Source organism: Macaca thibetana, chromosome 9 (genome assembly GCF_024542745.1).
Source record: "Macaca thibetana thibetana isolate TM-01 chromosome 9, ASM2454274v1, whole genome shotgun sequence".
Classification (NCBI taxonomy): Eukaryota; Metazoa; Chordata; class Mammalia; order Primates; family Cercopithecidae; genus Macaca; species Macaca thibetana.
This window is the reverse complement of record NC_065586.1, coordinates 17,847,131-17,865,606: the sequence shown is the minus strand read 5'-3', so window position 1 is coordinate 17,865,606 and position 18,476 is coordinate 17,847,131. Positions and strand designations below refer to the sequence as shown.

General features: G+C 37.7%; 1 protein-coding gene across 1 annotated transcript in view; it reads right to left on the bottom strand.

The window, feature by feature from the left end:
* Window positions 1-485: 485 nt before the first annotated feature.
* The window catches only part of MRC1 (mannose receptor C-type 1), a 98,352-nt gene continuing 80,361 nt past the window's right edge, over window positions 486-18,476 (bottom strand). The window contains exons 23-30 of the mRNA XM_050805393.1: window positions 14,223-14,325; window positions 10,307-10,539; window positions 7,592-7,757; window positions 6,726-6,875; window positions 4,540-4,653; window positions 3,842-4,006; window positions 2,159-2,200; window positions 486-1,434 (exon numbers count right to left, since the gene is read on the bottom strand). Coding sequence (XP_050661350.1) covers window positions 1,184-1,434; window positions 2,159-2,200; window positions 3,842-4,006; window positions 4,540-4,653; window positions 6,726-6,875; window positions 7,592-7,757; window positions 10,307-10,539; window positions 14,223-14,325 — 1,224 coding nt within the window. The 3' untranslated portion in view covers window positions 486-1,183. The remainder of the gene's footprint in view (window positions 1,435-2,158; window positions 2,201-3,841; window positions 4,007-4,539; window positions 4,654-6,725; window positions 6,876-7,591; window positions 7,758-10,306; window positions 10,540-14,222; window positions 14,326-18,476) is intronic.

Below are 18,476 nucleotides of genomic sequence, written 5' to 3'. Positions count from 1 at the left end.
ACCATGATTATGAGGCCTCTCCAGCCCCGTGGAACTGTGAGTCCATTAAACCTCTTTTTTTATAAATTAACCCAGTCTTGGGTATGTCTTTATCAGCAGTATGAAAATTGACTAATACAGATGTAAAACCTCACAAATATTTCACAATACACCTCAAACTTTAAGGCAAAATTGTTAAGTGAAAAGAAATCATTAAAGGGAGAAAAGGATATTCTGAATTCTGATTTGCAATAGTATTAGTGGCTTTGATCGTTGAATTCTGATTGAGTCCATGTTATGGGGAAGATCTGGCAAAATCATTATGGTAAAAAATTCATTTTACACACAGCATTTTAGCAACACTCCTTTTCAAAATAGTTCATGAGTTTCATTTAAAGAATTTCTCTACAAGTAATATCATAAGCGTCAAGTTAAAGTGTAAAGTGAGTGGATAAATACATCTCATTTAAAAGCAAATTTATACTAAGATCACCAAAATGCAAATCTATTAAAAATAGACCTTGTCTTTAATGTTTATTTCACATTATCTAAGTACATCCAGTTATGCAAATTTACATTTTTATTTCACATCCTTGTATTCCTGATATACATATAACAGGACAAAGAACACATTTGCAATACTCAGCCTGTAAAACTCTCTTGGGGGAAACAAGATTCTCAGCTGCCTTATTCTTCTGCACATGTACAAATAAAGTTCTAAATAATTGGAGTAGAAATAAAAACTGGTAAAAGAGAAAACTGACTACATTTTTATGCCACCTGAGGATATTTGTACCTGATTTTTCAAATGGTCTTCTACTTGCCGAGTAACAATTGAATAGGTAACACATTTTCAGAGCTCCTTAAAATATGCCAAGAAGCCTCATCGTTTCTAGAGTGCTTAAAATCCACATGAAGCTGACATCAGCTACACATCACTAGTGCCTAGATGTTGGTACTGTGGTGCTGTGCGTTTATCTAAGATATTTTAAAAGGTAGTAATCAGCATTATTATCCCTCTTTTATGAGAATATCTTGCCAGGCTAGAAAACAAGCAATTATTTCTTCAATTAGGCAAAGAAAAAAAGGACAGAACAGTACAATTCAGTACTCATTTTAAAGAAAACAATCACATCGAACTAAAAATTTTTAATTTCAGTTACAATTTTATGACATTCCAATATCTCAGAATCGCATTGAGGTACTAGATGACTGCGTGTTCATTCTGTTCAATGTTGCCCACGAGATCTTTCATATCACTAGTTCCTGGGCTTGACTGACTATTGAAATACAGAGTGTTTTCAAAGGCGCCCTCTTGAGGTAGGTGCACACGTCTTTTCTTATAAAAGAAATAGGCAGCAAGGCCAGCACCCGTTAAAATCAGGAGGATCACAATGATGACTACTCCAGCCACACTGGAAGACGGTTTGGAAGGGTCCATCTTCCTTGTGTCAGCTATAAATAAATAAAATCATTGCGGAAAAGGTGGAGGGAAGCAGAGGGTTGAATGCTATGCAGAACTTTGCTTGTTGAAAAACTAAAAGGCATAAATATTCTTTCAAGTGACATTTGTCAAACAGAAACGAAAGACATGAAAACAAGAGTCCCTTTGGTATAGAGGATTATTCAGAATAGTAAGATGATTATTCAGTTGCAAGAATAATCCATCTGTCTATGTAGCAGTGTGCTAGCTCATCAATATATTAAAATATATATACCTTATTTCAAAATAATTTAAGGCTGTTAAATATATGGTATAAGAAGATAAATAGATTAGTAATGATATTAAAAGAAAATGAAAAATGAAGAGAAAAAGAAAATAAGAATACTGAAAACTTGAACTCATGGATGTAATTAGTAAACAAATAGCACTCATGACGTTAATAAGGAGGTTACAGGAAAGCCATAAATCTCACTTTCAGTTTTTTTTAAGCAGTCAATAAAATGAGTGAAATGGGATCAGTTACCTAATTCAAGTAGTCTATAAAAATTAAAACAAAAAAATTCTAATAAAAGAAAAAAAACCCACAGAGATTTTTAAGAGAAATTTCTTCCATGGGTTCAAGGCAAATTCTACTGAGAGAGCAGGGGAGTTGGAAGGGATTACTATTATGCCTTTCAAAACAAACAGTCCAAATGTATTACTAATACAGAACTTGAAATTTTGCAGTGGCCTTACCTTTTGTTGTAAGTAATTCATGAGTAGGTTTAGCATCAATAACTGTGTATAAAAAAATAAATAAATATTTATAAAAACCCAGAATAATTGCAGGTAGATAGCAAATATTATTGGCTCACAAATACATGGAATCCTCCACATGTGATCTGTGCTTGACATGATATATGATATTCTGATATGATAGATATAAAAATACAGGTAGAAAAAAATCTGTATCTTTATCTATGTGTCTACCCATCAATCATCTATCTATCTCTCTGTCTGTCTAACCTATAGCAGTCTCCTATGGCTGTATGGTGAGTTTGAGTATATTAGAAGATCTGGAAATGTGATTCTCCAAGTTGCATTTGAGCCAATGATACTCACCCTTAAAATCTACCAATCTACCCATAATTAAAATATTCAAGGCTAGGGGTTTTGAAATTAGCCCGCTGAAGCCTAAGATGTTACAAAGCATTTGAATGAAAAGTAAAATAAGACTCCAGGTCTGGAGTGGTGGCTCATGCCTGTAATCCCAGCACTTTGGGAAGCCGAGGAGGGCGGATCACCTGAGGTCAGGAGTTTGAGACCAGCCTGGCCAACATAGTGAAACCCCGTCTCTATTAAAAATACAAAACTTAGCTGGGCATGGTGGCGTGCACCTGTAATCCCAGCTACTTGGGAGGCTCAGGCAGGAGAATTGCTTGAACCCAGGAGGTGGAGGCTGCAGTGAGCAGAGATTGTGCCACTGCACTCCAGAGTGGGCAACAGGGCGAGACTCTGTCTCAAAAACAAAAACAAAAAACAAACAAACAAAAAAACAAAAACAAAAACAAAACAACTCCAACATTGCACCAGAGGGTGTGGTGTGTCTTAGAACAGTTAGAGAAGGTTAAAGACCTGCCAAATTTTAAAATGGTAAACTCTACCCCATCTCTACTAAAAATACAAAAATTAGCTGGGCATGGTAGTGTGCTCCTGTAATCCCAGCTACTCGGGAGGCTGAGGCAGGAGAATCACTTGAACCCAGGAGGCAGAGGTTGCAGTGAGCTGAGATCGCACCAAGGCCCTCCAGCCTGGCGACAGAGTAAGACTCTGTCTCAAAAAACAAACAAACAAACAAACAAAAAAAACAACTCTACTATCTAATCAGTAATTTATTGGGAGGGATATTATGCGACATGGCATGGCAACGAAATAATTTTAAATTCCAGATAGAGGCACCTTGTGAGCACTCAACACTATCAATTCCCCGGTCCCGTTCCTTTCACGGTCTCGCTTTCCATCTTAAAAGGAGACTGAATTAGTCTGACATGACTCATTCCACAATCAATTCTGATCCCTCTCCAGAACCTTGGTCTCCTCTGGTTTGGGCTGGTACTGGCTTTACCACCTTTTCCCTCAAGCAGTAAGGCTTTGCAGATGAGCTCTCCTGACTGTTTTCAGCTTGGCAAATCCTTCAGATATCCCATTACAAATGCATTGATAAGCAAAAATCATGACAACAGTTAAGCAGACAGAGAGTGTCTCTCAATCACGCAGAGCTGCAAACAGTAATGAACTGCAATGGCAGAATGGATTTTTCACGGATGAAAAGAGAGAGCTTGCAATGGCCTCATAATCGCATTATGATTCCATACCTGATATCTTACCATTTGAAAGAAATGGCAGTCATTTGCACCATGCAATGAACTTCTTACTTACTTTTTGGTCTTTTACAAATATATCCTTTGTAGGAAGAACAGTGAATATTACTCCAAAACCCAGAAGACGCATGTAAAGCTACACAATCGTTCCGTTCACCGGAGGGATCTCCTGTGTTCCAGTTGACAAAGGAGACTGGACTATTATTTATCCACAGCCACATTCCTGATCATCAGATAAAACGAATAAAGACAAAAGTTAAATATAACCCGTCTTAAAATAAGTTCAGCCAATTTATGCAAATTTCTAAGCATATTCTTTTATACTAGAATCAACAGTCATTTATAACCAGACTTAACAGGCGAGACTATAATGACTAATTATTACAGGGAAGGAAACCAAAAAGAATAGGTTTACTATATAGCTTTAGTTAAAAATGTATTTCTAATTAGTACAAATATTTATACTTATCCTTTCCTTAGCATTTTTTTCCTGGCCCCATGAAAACATAGAAAATGCTTTTCAAAGCTTCTGAAACTATCTCAGCAACAAAAGACATTTTTTAATTAGCAACTTTGAGGATAGCATGATATGAAAGTCATTTTAAGTTTCAGTTCTTAAATAAAAATATGAGTTTGAATTTTCAAATTCTTCATGAATTAATCATTTTTAATGCAACACATTTTGGAAACGAAATCTTGTTTTACATACAACATTTTACAATATTTGTGATTAAATAAGCATGCTGCAAACATTACCTTCAACATTTCTGAACAATCCTATCCAAAAATTGGTTTTACTTTTAAGTGGCTCAACCCGATATGACAGAAAACTGGATTCTGCAGCACTTTCAATGGAAACCAGAGAGGAACCTGGAAAGCATAAAAGGATAAATGCAATAGCTGCACATTTAAGTAGCTGAAAATATTTTTGTAAACAGCACTGCTATTAAGAGCAACAAAAATCAGTCTAACATCTGCACGTAAGGAGAAGAATTTCAAAGGGCAGATGTTTGTCTTCTCAGAATTTTAGTTTTCATTCTGAAATATGTTTTTAAGCATCATTAGCATCATTTGAGTACAAGCACTGAACTAGTTCCCGCAGGATATTCAAAGATTAGTAGGATGTAGAATATGTCTTACAAAAGTTATGGTTCAGTGGCCAGTAATAAGAGTACAAAGAAATATTATAGAAGGGGAATTAAGTGTCATATGCTATGGACATGTCAATATTCATTCTTGGTGAAGCAGCTAAAAGGGAGGATAGAGGAAACCGAATTTCAGTAGAGAGAAGAACAGGATTTCAAGTAAAAAGGATAGAAAATAATTCCAAGAAAAAGAGGTGATAAGAGGAAAGACAAAGAGGAAGGGAAGCATCAGGAACAGAGAGAACTTGGTTTGACTGGAGTGTGGCACCAATCTGGTCCATCGGCCCCACCCCCCCCCAAAAAAAAAAAAAAGACATGAGTTAGGTCGCATTACAGAAGGCTGGAGGTTGGTATTAAGGGCAATGTGGTGATAAAGAACACTTAGGTTTTTTTCAGGCAGCTGAATGATGCAATAACCCATCGTCTTGCTTTGATTGGTCCTATACATAACAGTTAGATTCTCCACTTAAGAATGGTCCTATATTAGCTATTATTAGAATCCAGCTGTTGTGTACAGGACCAGTGAAAGCAAGGAGATAAAACAGGAAGACCAGTTAGATGGCTATGGAGGTGACAACCCACATTACATTGTGAACATTAAATTTTAGAGTAAAAATCTCTAGCTTTTTAATAATAACTAATATCTTTTAAGCGTTTCATGCCGAACATTTTGCTTTGGACTTTACGAGCATTAACCCATTAAATTTTTACAATCACTTCGTTAAATAGGTACCATCTTTGCCCCATTTTATAGATAAGGAAACTAAAGCACAGAGGATGAGTAATCTGCCAAGATCCTAGCACTAGCAGAGGGAAGCTCATGCTATGACCCAGGCTTTCTGAACCTTGAGGGTCCGCACCTAACCATATGCCTATATCCCATATTACTGAGTTCTGAATTGTCGCCTTGTTTTCACTGCATGATTACATAATCCATTATTAAATATATTTCACAAACATTAGCCATTTCAAAATATTTGTGACTCACATTTTGAGAATGAGAATGAGAAGCATTCATTTTATTTACCAGAAAAGAGTCACCTAAAATGGAAAACAAAGTTCCTACTTTTTTTTCAAAAAAATACTTAGCGATATGAAGAAAAACATTTTTTTAATTACAAAAGTTCAAAGATGGCATCAGGTGGCATCATGAGAAATGTTGACTTTCGAAAGAACCTGGAGGATATGAGGCTATAACCTGTGCATATCACTGTTGGATGAAGAACTCTTGAGTGAGGGCATTAAAAACATGAAGTAAAAATAATTCAGTAAAATATTTAATGGGATTTAACTGACTTTTAAATGTACCCTAAAAATAAACTTTATTTGACATTTTTTACTTCGGGGGAAAAATCATTCATCTTTGTAGTGTCTATTTGAGTTTTGTTTTATTTGTCTTCACAAAACAATAACTAAATAGAAATACTTTTCTATTAATGGTAAAACAAAATGGTTCCTGGGCACTCGTAAAACTTCAGCTTATCAGTGATAAGAGGTGAGTACAACGCTTGGAATAACTGAGAATGAGAATCCTAACAATTTAGAACATGAAGTCTGAAAGGAAGAAACCATTTAGAACATGCTGTTTTCTACCTGAATTCTCTAAATTCTTTAAAATTTGAGGCTACAAACTTAGAGATCACATTTGGGAAGCATGATATTGGCCATTCTGTTATAAAATACATCATTAAAAGTATAAACAGGTATTTTTACATTCTTCGTATATTTCATGTATAGTGTCAATGGAGCCCGGAATAGATGGTTACAGCGTTTTCCTTCAGGAAATGTGGCACTCACCCATTCGAAGACATTCCAGAGAAGCTTGGCCCCAGTTTCTTGTATATGAGGACTCAATATAGTAACAGTGACCATGGAAAGGAATCCAGGCCGTGTGATCTGACTCCGGACATCTGCCAGGCAGTTGTGGGGGTTCAGTAGCAGGGATTTCTGTTAATAAAAACACATTTTAAACAAAGCAAAACCTGAAGTTCCTGTAGTATGTAGCATCATATATTAGCAGCTACAACAATTGATCATTGATCATTATTTTTAAAAAAATCTTCCAATGATTATCATTCGGATCACCATATTTATTACTGGGTTTCTTTTTATCAATTTTTCCACTTTGAATATATTTCAATAGAATGTGCTACGGTATAGTGGCAGTCAATTACACTCATCGTTAAGACAACACATCCATAGATACCTACAAAGATAAATGTTTTAAAAGTCACCACAAAGTAATTTGTAAAGTGACTTCCCTTTTTTAAGTCCCTGTTTTCCTTTTCTGGGATCCTAATCCCTATAACCCTTTCTTAGCTATTAGTAGCACCTGGGATATAACTAAATGCTATATTTAGAATTCTAGTATGGTGTCCATCATTGACTGTAATGAATCTACATGTATTCTGGTAAAATTTCTTTGATATAGATGTGTTGTCAATATCAAATGTAAGCAAAATTTCCTGGGGAAATGTTTATCTCCATTATTTTGATCTATGTATATTGGTTTATAAAGATAGTCTTTTGTTAAGTGAGGCAGTATGTTTTATATTATTCTTAGCTATCCAAGATACATTACTGTTTAATAATATCAACAGTGGTAAGTAGTAGCTTATTCAGAAAATTTCAGATCCCCTGATTGTTTTTACATATTCAATTACCATCTGATCTTTTGCAGAGAAAGTAAAAACTTTCATTGCAATATGCTGTCTTCCAGTAGCCATCGAGATCCAGATAAGCACATGCTGATTTCAATTTAGGCTCATCAGCAGCCCAGTTAGTGTACCTCACCCTCCACTTATCAGTCCAGGTGTACTGACTATCAGTCTGCAACAACAAAAACAAGCATAAACACGCAGCCTTGCTTCACTTAGAAAACACTAAAAGAACCAATCCAAGAATACAAAGTATATTTAAGACTGTGATTTGACATAGAACCTGGAACATTTGAGAATAAAAAGAACACTATAAATCATTTCTGTCCACTCAAATTCAGTAAATGCAGCGTTTCTTAGAAACAGTTATTTCTTAGAGATCCCCAGGAATACATCCTTGGAAGTAATTTCAAAAAATACTGACAAAAAAATATATATCTCTTATTCCATGAAACTCTCTTTGTTTGCAGGTTTTCAGGGCAAAAGAAAAGTTTTATCTTCACAACGAATAAGATAGTTCTTATATGATTACTGAAATTATAATAAAAATTAAGTAATTTTCATTAAATTCATGGTCCCCTGAGAGAAATACTAATCTCTTCATATCTTCTCGTTATTCTGCTGTTGAAACAGCACCAATGGTAAATGGCTTAGCTAAGGTCATATGGGTATGGAAGAGAGAAGCCTTGGTCCCTTGATGTCTAGTGAGGCAGTCTTTCAGCTATATTCTAGTGAGATGGTCTTTCAGCTATATTCTAGTGAGGTGGTCTTTCAGCTATATGACATCATATATATATGATGTAAAAAGTCAATCGTTTTAGTCTACTTGCACAGTCTCTTTCTTTCTGTCTGTCTTTTTCTTCCTTCCTTTCTTCTTTCTTTCTTCTCCTTTTTTTAAATTTTTTTTCAGAGAAGTCTCACTCTTGTCCCCCAGGCTTGAGTGCAATGGCTCGATCTAGGCTCACTGCAACCTCCACCTCCCGGTTTCAAATGATTCTCCTGCCTCTGCCTCCCAAGTAGCTGGGATTAAGGGGTCTGCCACTAAACCTGGCTAATTTTTGTATTTTTTAGTAGAGACGGGTTTTCACCATGTTGGCCAGGCTGGTCTCGAACTCCTGAACTCAGGGGATCCGCCTGCCTCGGCCTCCCAAAGTGCTGGGATTACAGGCGTGAGCCACTGTGCCCAGCCTGCACAGTCCATTTCTTATTAAATTTAGTGAAACAAATTTATGCTCACATACAAAATATTGATAAACATCAAACATATTATTTATCAATAATATCCTTTTAATAGTCTAATAGAGATTTTACAGGTATTGTCTAAGAATAGATGATAGATAACATTAATCAGAGGTAGCTGAATTTTTCAAAGATTCAAGCAATTATCACCCTTTTGACTGCATTATTTAATTTACCAAGCCAATTGCCAAAAATCCAGTGACAAAAATTAGAAGTATGTGTTATCTCAAATTAGAATTTTGTAGTATTATACCATGTTTAATCAAATAATGCTTGTATAATCATTAACTCTTAGAGATAAGGAAGGTAATACTGTTGTAGTGATAAATATTGCTATAATGAAAAACTAAGCTTTCAAAAAATAAAAGCTCACTTTAAACTCATAAGAGAATTGTGAACATGTCTGTGAGAAGAAAACAAATGACTTATCAAATGACTTAATTATAAAAACTTAGTCAACAGGGACATAAAAATGTCTTGCCTAAGTTTAATCACAGAAATCATTCTGGAACTACTTACTTTTAAATATACACTTCCCTACTTAGGAGATACTCATTGTATAAATTGCAAATTTCTCTCTCTGCATCATGGCCTTGGAAGCTCTATAACATCTGACACTCATCTACTCTCCAGTTTATCTCCTATTTTTTTTCCCCTTCTTGATATTCCTTCCTTATGTTCTACCATCCTAGACTGTATCTATAAACTTTGACTTTTTCTGACGAACCTTCTTGGTCCTCCCCACTAGCCCAACTGGTTCCTTTTCTCTCTTCTCATGACACTTTCTATATGCCTCTCTTTGATATGTCTTATATCTTAATTGCTGACCGTCATATCTACTTCTACTAGGAAGCTTGCTGGTTGGCTAGCTAGAAGGATGAATAGAGGGAGGAGAGATGGATGACCAGGCATCAGAGACAACTCCTTTTAGGAATAATTTGGCAACTCTGTCAGCATTCTTAGTTTTGTGCTTCATCCCTAGTTTTGTCCAAACTTTGTCTATTATGGAATACAAGGAACGACTGCAATGAAATATTTCTCACAAATGGATGGGAGCTCCACAACCTCAGAACCTACAACAAGTCTAGAATGTCTTGCCACAAAAAATAAAAAGTGTCCCCATCACTGGCAACTATGTCCCTAACCTGCTTTCTTAATTCTCATGCCATAGTTATAGTCATAACCTTGGAAGCAATAAGTGAATAAATTAAACTGTTGGGATTTCGAATATAATTTTTAATAGGAGAGTTAACATTCATCAGATAATTCTTACTTTGATTTCTGACACACATCACCAGCTTGCCAGATTCTTAAAGGCATCACGTCCCTGAAAGATTGGATCTTGTTGACGTTAGTATCATTCACGTGGCCTAGCACAGTCTCTTACACATGATGAGTATTCAACAGAACAAACAGAAAGAGAATCATATTCAACCATAATTTACTGATCATGTCAAGTTGCACATATTTCCAGCATCTTACCAAGTTACTGTTCAGGGCAATCCACACACGTTCATTAGATGTTTCCATCTGCAGCCACGCAAATGCATTACTGTAGGGATCCAGAATGCTAGCTATAAGGGAATTGTGAAGCTTGCAGTATATCTCTGCTTCATGCCATTGAAATTTTTGTCTCATGAGTGAATAGCTGCTTTTGCCATATTTAATAAAGCCATCTGTTTGAATTGTTGCTGGAGGATTAGTCAAGGAAGGATCTAGATAAAAACATTATTTTCATTAGCATTATCAATAAACAGTAATTGAGCCCTATCAGTAATGACAAGTGGATCTCATCTATCAAAAAATAAGCAAAATAGCATAACTTCAAACATTTAGCTATTAGAATGTTTATTATTAGCTATAAATGTTATTAGCTATTTTATAAGCCATTTCACACTAGAAAACAAACATTTTTTCATCAGTATCCCCGATCAAATTAAATTAATTCCAAACTATATTTAGAATATTAAGGCAAATATATGATCAAGTTTCTAAACTAACAAACAAAACATACGACAAATTCAATCCAATCTAGTATCTTGATGAAAGAAATGCCGTAGTTTAATCCCACAAATTAAAGAACATAGATGACTGCGTCATTGTTAATCTTTATTTTTCCATGTAGGTTAAAAGTCAAGGTCAAGAAAAGTCTTTCTCTTCCTCCCTCATTTTTTCTACTTGATCCATGAGTTTGTATCTGTTTGACTTCACTTTTGAGTAATGCACCTTCGGGTGACGGGTTTAGGTTCAGGAATGAAGCCATACACAAATCCCTGGCTTGTTTAACCTTGATCTCAGGATCAAGCTTTACTCTTGATGATTTTCTATGCCCTTTGCCTACGGGTAAAGCCTCCCATAATCTTATCCAAACTGGCCTAGGGGTTAGAGCCCCTACAAGACAAATCGCTTCAGCTTTCTGATCTTTTGTCTTCAAGCTCCTAGCATGTGTTTCTAATCACTGCATTGTGCCCCCTGAACTCTGAGCCACTCCATGTCAAGACCCCCAAAAGAGCTTGTTTCTGCCTGTCTTAACTGATGCCTTAGAAGTCAGCAAATAACAGCCAGAGGATGAAATCTGATGTGTTGTCTGTCTTTGTATCCTATGAGCTACAAAAGTTTTTAAATGGTTGGGGATAGAGGCGAATCAAAGAATAATAATATTTCATGACGTGTAAATATTACATGAAATTCAAATTTGTGTCCATAAATAAAGTCTTACTGGAACACAGCCACATTCATTCGTTTATGTATTGCCTGTGACCATCTGTGACCACAGCAGAGTTGAGTATTTGCAGTAGAGACTGTATGTCCTGCAAAACCTAAAATATTTGAATCTGGTTCTTTTCTCTGGTCTAGGGATCTAGATATTCTGGCTTACCAGTGTGTATCCTGGCCAATTCTCCAACGTGTCCCATTTTATGCCTCATGACCTGCCATCGGCCTTGTCCTGCACTACAGAAGTGCCAACTTCTATGTTTCATTTCATTTCATTTTATTTTATTTTAGAGTCAGGGTCTTGTTCTATTACCCAGGCTGATCTTGAACTCCCGTCCTCAAGCAACCCTCCTGCCTCAGCCTCTCAAAGTGCTAGAATTACAGGCATGAGCCACCACACTTGGTGATAATTTATAGTTTATAAAAGTTTATATGCTACCTTTTTTCACTTTAATACTGTGAATCTTTCCTTAAGTCATTAAAAATTTGCAAGCAATTTTTATTTGTGGCAACATATTCTGTCATGTATGTGTATAAGGAAAAGAAAGAGAAGATTTTTAAATAAGTGTGTGAATCACCATTCACTTCTGGAAGGAGTGTCCCCTCTTGGCCCAAAGAACAGAGGCAAAGATGGTATGCTTTGGTATTACTGGTGACCTAAGATTCTGGTGCTATAGAGTGTAGTATAGAGAGAAAAATGACATGCACTGGGATGGCTTTTGGATTAAGAAAAGGTTAGGATTTCTGGAGTACTTCTCAACCATCTGAAAATATCTTAGATGGTTTTCAATTATTGTCATGAGTTGACATTGCTTCCCTGATTTCCCAAATAGTATAGAAAAATTCATTAGGTCTGGGAGAATAAGGACCTTCCAACTCAAACCCATCCTTTAAGAACTCTCTACTCAGGATGACAGCAGCCCTCCCCACCTTCAACCCTCTTGTCTAATCTATTTTTAAATTTCTGACCCTTTTGTGTAGCTATGAGGTAGGAGCCAGGACTCGCTCCAGACCAGATTGAAGACTGGCTGAAACCGCTCCATAAGGCACACCCACCACTGCTGTGGCAGCCCTCAGAAGTTAATATTCCTTTTCCAAAAATGTGGATGTAATTAAAAGTGGGCATAAATATGAGTGCAGAACTTAATGTCTATGGCATAAGCTCTGCTCCACAAGAAGCAGTATGTCTGCTGCTGCTGCGCACTGTTTCTTTAATAAAAGTTGTCAACACCACCAGCTCGCCCTTAAATTCCTTCCTGAGTGAAGCCAAGAACCCTTCCGGGCTAAGCCCCAGTTTTGGGGCTCACCTTCCCTGTCAACTAGGCATTTTTATTCTAGTTTCTCTAGAAACGAAAATGTATTTAAACACCATCTTAATTGACAGCAAATATCTGCATATTGTGTTATTTTCATTTAACCATATTCTGGCTTTCTAAGATGAAAAAAGAAACTCAGATCATATATCCATATGTTTAAGGCACACAAGATACAGGACAAATAATGAGGCATATAGGATGCTTTATGCCAAAAGTTCTCAAATTACCTGAATTAAACGGAAGTATTCCTATTCTGACATTTTAAAAAGGTACAGGCAAGCAAATATCCCAAATTTCTAATAGAAAGTTTTAGTGACAGGTTTAGTCTGCCCAAAACTGTCTGGTTAAAAAAAAAAAAAAGAAAGAAAGCAGATTCCTGGATTAAGTACAGAAAATATCACCCTTTTCGTCTGTCACAGGCTTCTATGGATTAAAGCAACAATCAAACCTGTTGCTATGGAAGGGAATGATCATATATTTTATTTGTTTGTTTTTGTTTTTATTTTATTTTTGTGAGACAGGGTCTCACTCTGTCACCCAGACTGGAGTGAGTAGCATGATCATGGTTCACTGTAGTCTCAGCCTCTCTGGCTCAAGTGATCCTCTCACCTCAGCCTCCCAAGTAGCTGGGACTACAGGCACAAGTCACCACACCTATAGTCCCAGTTAGAAAAGGAAAATAATTTTGTAAAAGTACAAAATAATTTTTGTATTTTTTGTAGAAATAGGATTTCACTGGGTTACCCAGGCTGGTCTCAAACATGGGGGCTCAAGCAATCCACCCACCTCAGTCTTCAAAAGTGCTGGGATTACAGGCATGAGTCACAGTGCCCAGCCATGATTATATATTTTAAAGTACATTTAAAAACATAGCTCTTCATCAGGACAAATAGCTAATGCATGTGGGGCTAGGTGATAGGTTGATAGGTGCGGCAAACCACCATGGCACATGTACACCTATACAACAAACCTGCATGCTCCGTCCATATATCCCGGTACTTAAAATAAAATAAAATAAGTGAGGTTGGGCACAGTGGCTTACTCCTGTAACAGCACTTTGGGAGGCCGAGGCAGGCAGATCACCTGAGGTCAGGAGTTCAAGACGAGCCTGGGCAACATGGAAAACCCCATCTCTACAAAAAATACAAAAATTAGCCAGGCATGGTGGTGCATGCCTATAATCCCAGCTACAAAGCAGAAGAATTGCTTGAACCCAGGAGGCGGAAGTTGCAGTGATCTGAGTTCATGCCACTGTACTTCAGCCTGGGCAACAGAGCGAGACTCTGTCTCAAAAAAAAACAAAAAGAAAAAAAAAGTGAAAAAAAACCCCAGCTCCTTCAGGAAGGTGAGGTTTTGGTAGAACTTACCAGATCGTGTCTGGCATATGTAACCTCGTTTACCATCACAGGTATCATCCATCCATTTTCCGGCTTCGTTTGATGCACCTCCAATAATAACAACACAGTCAGCCTGTATATTTATGGAGAATGAAAAAGAAAACAATCATGAATCAATGACTATTGAAATCAATTCATTAATATGCAAAAAAAATCTTCCATTATCCCTGATTTCCAAATTTTAAGATTGTCCTAATTTAAAATATGCTGAATCCATCATTACTTTCTACCCAAGTGTACCTACTATGCATATCCTCCGCATTTGAACTCTCGCTATATGAATTGAAAACCCAACCGATTTGGATAAATTTGGGAGACAGGCCTTAGAAATTTTGCTATCAGACCTTTTATTAATCACTTTCAAAACTTAGAAACCAAAGAAACTAGGAGAACGCAGTATCTTCTCCATACACACTACCAGTATCCAAACGCAAAAGTAGGTAACATCTTTTTAAAGGGAAATGAGCACAATCTATATATTTCATTGCTAAATTTATAAAAGTATTATTACAGATTCATAGTATGTGACTGGTATAGCCAGAAAGTTTCACATCTTATTTATAATCTTACAGGGGAGTATGCCAGGACTGGAACAATACTGTATTTGTTTGGTTGTGAATGTGTTTGCCATTCCAAATCCTTCTTTCCTTTAAGTACTAAATATATCTCAGATTTTTGTTTTTTGGTTTTTTTTTCCCTGAAATGCCATTATTTCCATCTAATCCTCATATCTGGTCCTGTTGGAGTAGAGGTGAGCGAAACACATGCTGCCTGCCCCATTTCAATATACAATCTGAACTTTAATTTGAAATATGGTATTTTGCTCATGTAAAGTAAGAGAAGGCCAGGCGCAGTGGCTCACAACTGTAATCCCAGCACTTTGAGAGGCCAAGGCGAGAAGATCGCGTGAGCCTGGGAGTTCGAGATCAGCCTGGGCAATATAGGGAGACCTCAACTCTACAAAAAATAAACAAAATTAGCTGGGCATGGTGGTGCATGTCTGTGGTCTCAGCTACTCAGGAGACTGAGGTGGGAGGATCACTTGCGCCTGGGAGGTTGAGGCTGCAGTGAACTATGTCCATACCACTGCACTCCAGCCTTGCTGAGAGAGCAAGACCTTGGGAAGGAAGGAAGGAAGGAAGGAAGGAAGGAAGGAAGGAAGGAAGGAAGGAAGGAAGGAAGGAAGGAAGGAAGGAAGGAAGGAAGGAAGGAAGGAAGGAAGGAAGGGAGAGGGAGGGAGGGAGGGAGGGAGGGAGGGAGGGAGAGAGGGAAGGGAGGGAAGGGAGGGAGGGAAGAGAGGGAAGGGAGGGAGGGAAGAGAGGGAAGGGAGGGAGGGAAGAAGGGAGGGAAGGAAGAAGGGAGAGAGGGGCTGAGGGAAGTCAGAAATAAAGACAAGAGACCTAGTCAAATCATTTTACTTTTTTGCTGGAGCCCCCAAATTTCACTATGTTTATTTTCACAGTTATCTTCATTTTTGTTTGTTTGTTTGTTTTTGTTTGTTTGTTTTTGAGATGGAGTCTCGCTTTCTCGCCAGGCTGGAGTGCAGTGGTGCAATCCTGGCTCACTGCAACCTCTGCCTCCTGGGTTCAAGCAATTTTCCTGCCTCAGCCTCCCAAGTAGCTGGGACTACAGGTGTGTGCCGCCATGCCCAGCTAATTTTTGTACTTTTAGTAGAGATGGGGTTTCACCATGTTGGCCAGGATGGTCTCGATCTCTTGACCTCGTGAACTACCCCTCTCGGCCTCCCAAAGTGCTGGGATTACAGGCATGAGCCACCACACCTGGCCAGTTATCTTCTATTTATGGTGACTATATCAATTTTCCACTTTCTCCTAAAAAGAAGTTTTCTTTTAAAGTAAACTTAAGCAAAAAAAAAAAAAAAAGGAGTACACTTAAAGAAAATGTTGAGGACTTTAAGTTTCTAGTTTGATATATAAGGAGTTTGGAAGTTGTCACTCCCATCCACAATGCAAGAAAAAGGCTAGAAAAGCTGAAAATCAACAACTTCTTTTAAATGCATTGGAAAATGGAGGTCACAAGACAAACGGCTGCCCCCCAAATTGGAGAAACAGACTGATGGATACAGGGAATCAGAACTGACCAGAGCAGAAGCCCAGGAGCAGAAAACGGGAACCAGTATTGAGGCAGGAGATACTAAATGTCATTGACACATTGCTGGAGGTTCAGTGTGGACCAGTTTGAAAATTAAAAACTATTGGCAGAGGAGTACATGGGGAGGCAGTCCTAGGGAGATTCCAGAGTTTTGTGAGTTTTCCTTCCAGGAGCCCTACCGGATTCTTACAGTGCAGAATGGAGAAAAATCTCCACTTGCTTCCAACAGGAGAGGTGGGAGAAGAGCTATTTTTAAATACGACAGAGCATTCATTCTGTTCTTAATAAGACCAGCACTCAAGAGCGACAACTTTACCCGTCCTTAACTGACCGTGGTTTCACCACATAAACTAACCTAGGAGAAAAGAAATACTCAACTCCAGCCTCTCTAGCTTTCCTGTCTCACCCAAAAGGAAAAAACAATAAAACAAAACTGAGAAGCACTTTTGAAGGTCACAGCACAGATTCCCTAAAAGTTCGAGTCCCCATCCTAGGACTACGAAATACTTCCCCTCCCCAATATCTTACAGCCATATCCTTGGGGCTCCCGTATGACAACAGGCAGATACAGCCGCAGAACTGTGCCTCTCTGACATTATTTAAGAAGTCTTTAGGAGAACCCAAAGACAACAGGAGAGACAGAAACAAGGACACCAGAGATTTTAACCTCTGACACCTAAAGCGACAGCAAACAGCAAACACAGCCTAACTCGTAGCTAAATAAACACAAAACCTCACGCTAAATGTCTATTTACCTCTGTTCCCTTTATCCACTACATCAGCAGTTCCCAACCTTTTTGGCACCAGGGACCAGTTTCATGGAAGACAAACTTTCCACGGACTGGGGTGGAGGGTGGTTTCCAGATGATTCAAGCACATTATGCTTATTGTGCACTTTATTGCTATTATTATTACATTGTACCATGTAATAAAATAATTATATAACTCACCATCACATAGAATCAGTGGGAGCCCTGAGCTTGTTTCCCTGGTCAATCTGGTCCCATCTGGGGGTGATGGGAGACAGTGACAGATCATCAGGCATTAGATTCTCATATGGAGTGCGCAACCTAGATCCCGCGCATGCACAGTTCACAATAGGGTTCACGTTTCTATGAGAATCTAATGCCGCTGCTGATCTGACAGGAGGCGGAACCCAGGCAGTGATGCGAGTGACGGGGAGTGGCTGTAAATACAGATGAAGCTTTGCTCACTCGCCTGCTGCTCACTTCCCACTGTGAGGCTCAGTTCCTAACAGGTCATGGATTGGTACCCATCTGCGGCCCGTGGGTTGCAGACCCCTGCACTATAATATATACGCAGCTTTCAACATAAAAATATAAGACGCACTAAAAGATTTTTTAAACATAACACACACAGTTTGAAGCGAAGAGCAAGCATAATAAGCAGACTCGGATGTGACAAAGATAGTGGAATTATAAAAAATTTAAACAACTATGAATAATATGCTAAGGACTCTAATGTAAAAAGTGGATAACAAGCAACACTGGGTAGCTAACATAGGCAGAGAGATGAAAATGCTAAGAAAAAATCAAAAGGAAATTCTAGAAATCAAAAACACCTTAACAGAAATGAAGACTATCTCCGATAGGCTCACTGGGTGTGGCCCAGGAAACGAGAGAAAGGAACAGAAGAAGTATTATTTGAAGCAATAATGACTTAGAATTTCCCAAAATTAATGACTGACAGCAAATCACAGATCCAGGAAGCTCAGAGAACATCAGACAGGATAAATACTAAGATACGACATCTAGACACATAATACTTAAATGGCAGAAAATCAAAGATGAAGAGAAAATCTTGAAAGACGCCTGAGGGAAAAAAAACTCTTATCCATAAAGAAGCAAGGATAGTAATTACATTGGATTTCTTTTCAGAAACCATGCAAGCAAGAAGAGTGGAATGTAATATTTAAAGTGCTGAAAGAAAAAACCCACCAACCTAGAATTCTGTCTCCAGTGAAATTATCCTTAAGAAGTGAAAAGAAAACAAAGACTTTCTCAGACAAACAAACATTGAGAAAATTTGTTGCCTGTAAACTTAGCTTGAAAGAAATGTTAAAAGGAAAAAAGAAGGAAAATTATATATGTC